The sequence below is a fragment of a genome, unplaced genomic scaffold (genome assembly GCF_019419815.1).
Source record: "Pyrus x bretschneideri cultivar Hongxiangsu unplaced genomic scaffold, Pyrus_bretschneideri_v1 Contig11, whole genome shotgun sequence".
Lineage (NCBI taxonomy): Eukaryota > Viridiplantae > Streptophyta > Magnoliopsida > Rosales > Rosaceae > Pyrus > Pyrus x bretschneideri.
In genome coordinates this window covers 3,192,509-3,202,085 of record NW_025999402.1, presented here as the reverse complement: position 1 = coordinate 3,202,085, position 9,577 = coordinate 3,192,509, and the positions used below count along the sequence as shown (strand labels likewise).

At 36.2% G+C, this 9,577-nt stretch overlaps 1 protein-coding gene across 8 annotated transcripts; it reads right to left on the bottom strand.

Moving 5' to 3' along the window:
* Window positions 1-821: 821 nt before the first annotated feature.
* LOC108868622 (probable LRR receptor-like serine/threonine-protein kinase At3g47570) lies at window positions 822-4,857 on the bottom strand. 8 transcript variants are annotated; one of them, XM_048574534.1, is made up of 5 exons: window positions 4,633-4,854; window positions 3,679-3,970; window positions 3,243-3,328; window positions 1,247-3,095; window positions 822-1,145 (listed from the first exon to the last, which is right to left on the bottom strand). In XM_048574534.1, the coding sequence occupies exons 4-5, from the start codon at window positions 1,909-1,911 to the stop codon at window positions 1,100-1,102; spliced, it is 711 nt and encodes a 236-aa protein (XP_048430491.1). In that variant the 5' UTR covers window positions 1,912-3,095; window positions 3,243-3,328; window positions 3,679-3,970; window positions 4,633-4,854; the 3' UTR covers window positions 822-1,099. The 8 variants fall into 8 exon arrangements, 7 of the variants coding, with proteins under 7 accessions (XP_048430491.1, XP_048430485.1, XP_048430484.1 ...); XM_048574528.1 differs by having other exon boundaries at window positions 1,247-2,092; XM_048574527.1 differs by having other exon boundaries at window positions 1,247-3,328.
* Window positions 4,858-9,577: the final 4,720 nt, after the last annotated feature.

Genomic DNA, 9,577 nt, shown 5'->3' with positions numbered 1-9,577 from the left:
TCAAAAACACATATCCAAAGAAGGTGCGTGCAAGAAATAAATATGATTAAACATAGCATAAGTAGCTTTGTTAGACAAGCTTTCATATAATCGTTCCCATTAGTAGATACTAGGTCGTATCAAAACATGAAATGAATGTGACGTAAGTTACAGAGAACTTTATTGAAGGAGAAAACAAGGGTGTGTGTGCAAGAAATGAGATTAGCATAGTAATAAAGAATTTGCGCATTTTTTGGAGTTCTAGACAGGGTTTCGCGCGTGACTAAATTTCTAAATCTTGAATAAATAGTATGGGCTAGACTCTACCATCTTAATCCAAATGTCTCAAATATTCGGGAATTCAATACCTAAAGAAGCAAGTTTGAATGGAAAGTTGCAACTGATTTTGAGGTTTACAGAAAGTTAACAAGCGATATATTCAGTGGGGAAAGAAGATCGAGCTCGGGACCAACTAACGAATATGTTTACAAAAGATAGACATAAAAATTCAGAAGCTCACATCGTCTGCTTGAACTGAATATATAACGTGTAATGTACAAAGCAAGAGAAGAAACAAAAAAACACACGACAGCAATGCCTTCTAATACGAAGCAGATTGGTTTTAAATTAAAAGACATTTCGAAAGAAAATTAGAGCTGACGTATAACGAACTGTGGAAGAATAGCTTGCAGATATATGGGGATACATGTTTAAATTAGGCAACATACTTGAGCATCAGTAGCGTGTTCGTCTTCGATTGAGGTATGATTCTCTAATTGCCTTCAGTTTGTTAACAACAACATTCATTGGCATCCGCTCTTTGGGCGATATTGAAGAGCATGCGAGCCCTATTTCCATCACAGAAACCAAGCACTCCTCCAATCTTTTCACTTGGGCTGAGCTCCGATCTTGATATTTTGTAATTGGTCCTTCTTGTATTTTGTATTCTTCATCATCAGCATCCGGATCATATATTTCAAGGAGCAATGAACGGTCAACAACGTCCATGACATGGTCTGGCAACGCCATGGCTGTGAAACGGTGAATGCTTTGACCATCTATAAACACGTCATCGGTAGGGCTTTTCCCTGTGAACATTTCTAGTAGCAGTATCCCGTAGCTATAAGTATCTCCGAGTATAGAAACTTGGTCTCCCATGCCATACTCTGCCAATGAATACACAAAAGAATGCCATAGTCAAATGACCTTTTGGATTTAGGTCTTGTTTCAGAGTTGGCTCAATAAAGAAAATGATAGAAACTCATACCTGGAGGAATGTAGCCTATCCTTTAGACCTGCTGACATTGTTTGACTTGCGGTAAGATTGTTCGAATTTGAAGCTTCCAAAAGGAACCTTGCTAATCCTAAGTCACCAACATGGGCTACCATGTCTTCATCAAGAAGCACATTGCTTGGCTTTAGATCACAGTGAACAATAGGCGTTTCACATTGGTAGTGTAGATAATCTAATGCAGAAGCAACATCAATTGCAATATCTAGTCTTTCGGTAAGGCTCAATATTCTCTTTGTTTGAGATTGCTCATCATTTTTGGGATGAATCCACGGATCTAGACTTCCATTTTCCATGAACTCAAAAACTAGACTTTTGAAGTCATTACCTTGATTGTCAATGCTTGAGCATGCAGTTATGATCTTGAGGAGATTACGGTGCCTTATACTTTTCAGAGTTTTGCATTCATCAATAAAACTCTTGGAAGCTCCTGGTTGTTGAAGGTTCAATACCTTAACGGCAACTATTGCTGCATCACTTGACGGTACTCCTTTGTAAACAGAACCAAAACTTCCCGAACCAATCAGATTGTCCATAGAGAAACCTTTAGTTGATTGAAAGAGTTCATAGTATGAGAGACTTGATTTCCAGTCCTCATAAGAGCGTAAAGTCACAGGTTTGCGTCTTGACCTTTTCACCATTGAACAAGCAGCAATAAAGCATGATAGAGCAATTATGAGTGCAAGAGAAGAAGCTATAGGGATGACTACTTTCAGGGCAAGTAGTCCTCGAGTTGAATGGGGCTTTTTGTCGGAGCATGCAGTTAGATTAATTGTGGGATGCCACCACAGAGCTTATCATTTCCAAGAACTGACACGCAACCTGCGTTAAAAAATATCCCTTCTTTAGGTAATTCCCCATCAAAATTATTATGAGAAAGATTAAGTTTCTCAAGTAATGTAAACTTGCCTAGAAATTCAGGAAGCTGCCAAGATAAGTTATTGCCCAAAATATCTATTTCTTCCAAGCTTCTTAAATTTTTAAGAGATTAAGGAATTATTCCCTCAAATTTATTACCTTCTAAACGCAGGCGCACCAACATTATACAACTACCAAGAGTTTGTGGATTTCACCTGATAACTTGTTTTCTTATACATCTAGCTCTGCGAGATTTACCAAATCACCCACTTCGGATGGTAGCGAACCAGTCAAAGAATTGTGAGACATGTTCAAAGAAATGGAAAGGGATGAAAGCGCAAGCGGCTGTTTAGGTAGGGAACCAGATAGATTGTTATGAGAAAGGTGAATTATCAGTAGAAATTGGCAGTTGGCAAGACTTGGAGGGATGCTTCCCTCGAACATATTCCAGTCCAAGTAGAGGTTTGTCAACGCAGACAAGTTACCCAGGGAGGAAGGAATTGGCCCAGAAAGTTTGTTACTATTCAGATACAACTCCACTAATTTCTGAAGCTTCCCAATTGTATTAGGGACAGTACCACCAAAATTGTTATGTTCTAGTACTAGGGCTGTCAAGTTTACAAGATTTCCAATACCCTCAGGGATGACTCCATGTATCATATTATCCCCCAGAGTAAGAGTAATTAGTTGGGTTGACTAGATTGGCTATCGATCCTGGCAGCTCTCCTCCAAAACGATTACCATAAAGACCTAAACTCTCCAAACGAGTACAATTAGCCAAGAAAGTAAGAAAATTCAAGTCATCGGGTTTTCCACTTCCTAGTCTATTTTTTCAAAGTTTAGCAAAACTAAGCTCCGTAAGCTTCCAAGATTTTCACCGTGGAGTGCCCCAGTGAGAGAATTTCTGAACACATCAAGCCTCTCAAGTCTAGAAGCATTTCCAGGTGAAATGAGACAGGAACACGCCCTGTGAACTTGTTGGCACCAGCGAAAAACCCTATGAGATTAGGAAGAGTATTGCCGACATTTGGTGGTATCTCTCCTTGCAGCTGGTTCTCAGTAACATCGAAAAGGTATATGGAAGAAATATTATAGATTGAAGAAGGGACCGTACCAGATAAATTATTCGCCTGAAGTGAGAATCTCTCCAAGCTTGTTAGACGCCCGAGTTCCTTAGGTATGATTCCCTGTAAATTGTTGCTGCCAAGATAAACAGTTTTCAAATAAGAAAAGTTTCCTACCCAATAAGGGATGGTTCCGGGGAGACTGTTGTAATCAACCCATAGATGATTTAAGTTCAACAACAAGCTGAGTTGGTCAGGAATCGACCCAGTAAGCTTGTTGGAATAAATACTGAGCACTTTTAGTTGGGTACAAGTAGACATATTGGTTGGAATTTTTCCGCCGAAGGAATTGTAAGACAGGTTGAGATATTCCAAGCTTCTTAATCGACCGATTTCTTGCGGAATTTCACCATGGAAGCCGTTGCTTGTAAGGTTAATCCCAGTAAGATAAGTGAGGTTTCCAATAGAAGGGGGTAAGGAGCCTACTAAATTTTGAGAATTCAACTTCAATGTCAGGACTCTTTTGTTGGAATTGTTACATGTAACACCTCTCCAGCCACAGAAATCGGTGGAATCATTCCATGAGCTCATGATATTTTGAGGATCTTCAGTGATCATTTTCTTGAAGTCTAGCAGTGCCAGTCTGTCGGATTCATTTCCGAAAGTACTGCTTGACAGTGCTGCAGATTCCAGACCATTGCTCATGTATAAAAGAATGAACCCAAGAAGGAATTTAGACAAAATCTGCCTCCCATCGTGCATAGATGAATGCTTCATCCTGTTTGAAATACAGATAAAAAAACAGCAACCAAGTTTGTATACATGATTAGGACAGAGTCATGGAGAGGAATTCAACAAAGACCAGCATTCACGTCCTATACGGCGTTAGGAAAACTTGTGAGACAGAAAATTTAGATCTCATTTCCCAGTTCTAATTGCTTTCGAAAATTTCGCAAGGACTAGACTAATTGTAGGGTTATTCTATGATGCGAAAAAATGATTATAGTGATTTGGTTGAATATGAATGTAGATTTTGTTTCAATTGGATTGTGGAGATTAGATTTCTAGTCGAGAAGCAATTAAGACTTATATGCGTATTTCTTGCATCTGCAGAACTAGTCAAGAAGGTGAAGTGTCATAGCCGAGAGATCATGAAATATCAATCATGTTGTCTACTTTTATTGTAAACGATTAATATAGTATGTTAGTTAATATGAACAACGTGACGATGTGATAGTCACATTCAAATATTTAATGTGCAAAATGTTCTAAGAAAAACTAGTGTTAGTAGTCCTAACCACAACACTTTCATATATTCATGTATTATATTAAAGACAAACAATCGTCAACAATGCACCGAAATTCAATTGCCCGAAAATATATCAAAATTGTTTTAGTTGAAATTTATCAGAAATAATCAAAGATCATAGAAAAACTGACCTAAGTGATGAGTTAGTGCCTGATTGAAATACTCAGCTGGGGGAAGGGAGATCATGCCTTCAACATTTTGCAGTCTGCAGCAGCTATAAATTTGTGATTTTCTCCGTTCTTGTTTGCTAGAAATAAAAAATCTGAGTTTCTGAAAGCTGGGTACCACTGCTGCTATTAATCTTGATCTTAAATTGTTCGTCGGTTGATTACGATAAGATAAGCGTGATCCACTGATTTATTCTGGGTGTTGAAAAGTCTGGTGGGTATTGAATGCCCACAGTATATTAGCAGAAGTTGTTTTCAGCATAGGTAGAAGTTTTCAATGCCCATGCAAAGTAAAAGTTGAATATGTAAATACATAGAAATTGTATTGTCAAAGGAAGTGCCATAAGTTTCAAAATGCATTAACTGCATTAGTTTGGAGTTGCTCTATAAATAGAGCACTCCATATGTTTTCAAGTTACAGAAAAGATAAGAAGAAAGAAAACGAGAGAAAAATATCAGTAACATCATCTATTCCTCTGTCTCTATTTGTTATTCTATTGTGCTATATTTTAGTGTGACATATTACATCTATCTCGCACCTAGCATTAAAATGTTATCTCTCTAACTTTGATCTATTTATAATACTGGGTGCTTTTTTTTTTTTTTTGGTCAAAAGGGCTGCTGATGTTGACAACAGTTGCTATCTGCCAACTGGGTGCTTTTTTTTTTTTTTTGGTCAAAAGGGGCTGCTGATGTTGACAACAGTTGCTATCTGCCAACATGGATATTGTCAACATCAGTTACTACCTATTATAAATATTCAACATCAGTTGCTATCTGCCAACTGGGTGCTTTTTTTTTTGGTCAAAAGGGGCTGCTGATGTTGACAACAGTTGCTATCTGCCAACATGGATATTGTCAACATCAGTTACTACCTATTATAAATATTGTCAAGTGGGGTGGGAAATGTAGTTAATACTAGCCGCCCAAATTATAGAGTCTTTAGATATTAGATGTATAGATTGTGATGTAAAGAGGTCTTAAGGGAGACAAAGGAATATACAGACAATTGACCACAAACCCATTATTTCTGAGATGGTATTAGAGCAGTCGATCATGATGACTGACTTCACGAACGCTTCATCCTGTTCGAAATACAGCTAAAAAAATCATATAACACAGACTACTAGTCAAGATACAGAAAAAAAAAAAAAAAAAATCATATAACACAGAGTCAAGAAGGTGAAGTGTCATTAGTGACGAAGCTAGAAATTATTTGGGATTGCAAAATTTAAACGTGAAAAAGGTTTCAAAAAAATTTAGACAACCAAATTCTTTTAGATATTAGACAATATTAATGTTATTCATAATTTATCAATATAAACAAGTTACAATGGTTACCGACGGGGTTTCATATCAGAAAACGCTACATAATAGGCTCATTATCAATAAAAACAAAAAAATTCTTTCAATGTTAAGAACAAAGCTATCGCTCAATCATTGATCTCCTATTTTGTATGCAATGATGTTTTGACAATATTCATAGCAGAAAACGGTCTTAAAGTCATTTACATCATTTCCTCACAAATTTTTTGTACATCATGAAACAAGTACTCAAAGTCAACATCTCTCAAGTTTAAAAGAAAATAAGAGAAAATAATTTAAAACTCTAGAAATAATAACAAGAATTAAAAAAGGAACAAAGCTTAGCGGTTTAAAATAATAAAGGAGCTCATGCTCTCACCGAATAACATGATTCTAAAAAACGCTAGGCACTAGTTGGGCAGCGGACTAGAGTCTAGCACCTAGGCGACTAACTAGGTAGAACCTAGGCGGATGGTTAGGCGGACTAGACGGATTTAATAAATTTAATATAAATGATATATATACACTAAAAGAGAAAATGAACCGAAACACTATTTATAAGCACAATGTTGTTCCGATTTTAGCCCCTGTTTTTTCCCTTTTTTTCAACTTTGCCATTTTGCCTTGCTGTCAAGTGTAGCAGCATTCTGAAATATGTGGGATCCTGTTCCATCGACACTTAATCGAATCGATATCAAGTGTTAAGGTTTTAGGGGTTCGGTCTTCAAATTCCGGCGAATTATTTCTGTCTGAACACCGGCGACAAAATTGTTGTTTGGTTGTCGAGAAAATATGTAAAAATTGTTGTTTGCTTAGTATATGTTTTCATAATTAGATCATATCAAGCTCCATTCACGTCCACTTCTATTCCAAAGAGCCCATCTTTTGTCAATGGCGACAAAGGAGGCTAGGCCTGAAGCCAAACCAGAACCAAAAGAAATTGAAGAGAGTTTTGAACCTCTTATCAAATACAAGGTAATTAAAACTAAAATATCATTTTTATGAACACCAATCAGCTTCTTTGCCCGCTAGGTCCATTGTTCTTCATTTTGCATGTCTTTCAAAGGATATTTGAGGATAGAGATTTAATACTCCTCAATTTGGGATTTTTGTGTTGTAGATTTTGCAACAGCAGTTGCATAGGAGGCAGGGAAGCCATTGGTGATGGAAAGGGTGAAGTTTGCTTCACCTAAGGCCATGGAAATGAGGGTAAAGGTCAAATATACCTCAGTTTATCACACTGAACTCTACTTCTGCTGAAGGTCAGCAATAATAGCTACTACATACATATAATATACATAATATATACATATACGTGTGTGTCTGCGTGTGTATGTGATTTTATATGATTAACCTTTGAGAATTGCAGATTTGTAAACTATGAGTAGAGTTTTCTAGGCACATTTACTTCGAGTGAATACATTGGTGTTCATTCTGGCCGTCTTTCCAAAATTAAGCCCCTTGCTCAGTTGGACAAAGTTTGAATCCTCAGTTGTGCCATACCGACAAGTTTAGTGTCCTTCTCAATGCTTTAGAGCCTTGAATTATGCAACCTAAATTGATACTACATATTGATTCGTTTGCATTATACTGGATATTTTGTTTTTTAATATTAGGTTTGGGTGCCCCTCTGAATGTAGCTAGACGAAAAATTATCCTCAGTTGCTGTTTATTGGCCTCACTGTAAATTTGGAGAAACTTTGTTGATCCCAAATTCTTTGTTCTAATAAATTGCGTTTATTTTCTTTTCCGTATTTATACTGATACATGCATGATCTAGGCTACTAAAGGTGCAAGAATTTTTGGGGCGCAATTGAGTATTGGGGTGGAGTCGGTGGATTTGGTTTAAAAGGTAGTTTAGTGGAAAAACACATAAACATATTTTTGCTTAAACATTCTTTTCCTGGTCATAACCATGGTCTTAAATATCGATATTTCGCCGATAATATCGTTTTTTTGAGATGGGGATATTTGCACACATATCCATCTTATGTTTGTTAATATATCGGGATAATATCGGTAATATCAGTAATATCGGGATAATATTGGTAATATCGGGATAGCATCGATAAAATAAACATAATAATTCAGTGTGTGTGTCGGTGTGTGTATGTGTGTGTCAGTGTGTGTGTGTGTTATGATAAGTTACATAATATATATAATATAAATCCCCCAAACGTGCCAACTTTTGAAACTTTTGACAACTTTTGACAAAACAAAAAGTAGTGGTGGTTGGTTTCATACTCAAAACTGTGTGCCACTTCCAACTCTTTCACATTCAGAGTATCAGATCATCACACCTCTATTACACCTTTTCGTTTCTTCTTCTTCCCTTAGCCCTTTCAAAGCCTTTCCAGAGCCCTTTTAGAGCTTCAACACAAAGGGTTCCATATTTAAGGCAAGTTTACAAACTTATATTTATATTATTGCAATTTATACAACAACAAAAAAATTTGTGTGGACTCGTACATGTGATCTAAGAACCAAATAATACTTGCATGTTAATTCTTTGAAGTAATTAAGTAATGTTGTATAATTATTCCCTAGGATAATTTTAATATGTTTAATGTTATTTATTATTTTATTATTTTATTAATATTAGGTTTTATTATCAAATTGGATTATTATTCATTAAATTGGATTATTATCAAATTGGATTATTCATTAAATTGAATTATTATTAAATTGGATTATTATCAAATTGGATTATTATTCATTAATATTAGGTTTTATTATTCCATATTATTTTTATAATTACTTAAATTCTTACAATCATTTTTTTTACTTCGTATTTCTTCTGTAGAATAACTTTATTATTTAGGTTCCCTTATATAACCGTCATCACTACTATATTTTTTGGCCAAAAAATAATTGCCTAATTTCCATGAAAAATAAATATAGGTACGTTTAAGATGTCTAGTGGAGTTACTAAACGTGATCCAGCTTAGGAACATGGAGACCCAATAGACGGAAACAAACATGGCACAATTTGCAAATATTGTGGTCGGGTAATGAAGAGTGGCGGAGTGACATGACTTAAGTACCATCTTAGTGGATTAGATCCAGGAAATAATGTCCAACGATGAGATAATGTACCCCCATAAGTGAAGGCATTCATCACCACATTATTAAAAAATAAAAAACACCAGAAGGAAAAGAAAACACATGGAATGGAAAATATTCGAGTTGGGCTACGAGGAGAAGTCATTGGCCAAGTAGTTGACAATGATGATGATGACGATGAGGACAAATGTGATGATGACATAGGACTTGAAGAACGACGCAATTTCAAACAAGCATTACGTGTCTCCAAACAGTCAGCATGGGAAAGAGAACACCTTCATAAAATTCCTAATAGAGCACAAGGTTCCGGGACAAGTGGTGGTGCACAAATGAGACGGGGAGCAAGTGTTAGAGAATCACAACCAACACCACCAATAGCCCTAAGTTTATATAAGTTATCCAAAGCACGTCAAAAAAGTGTTTGAAGTTATTTCACTGGAGGTAATATGAAGGAGGAAATGGGGCATCTAATTAGCAAGTTCTTTATCTATGAAAATGTCCCTGCTGAGAAGGCATCATCACATCATTTCAAAAATATGGT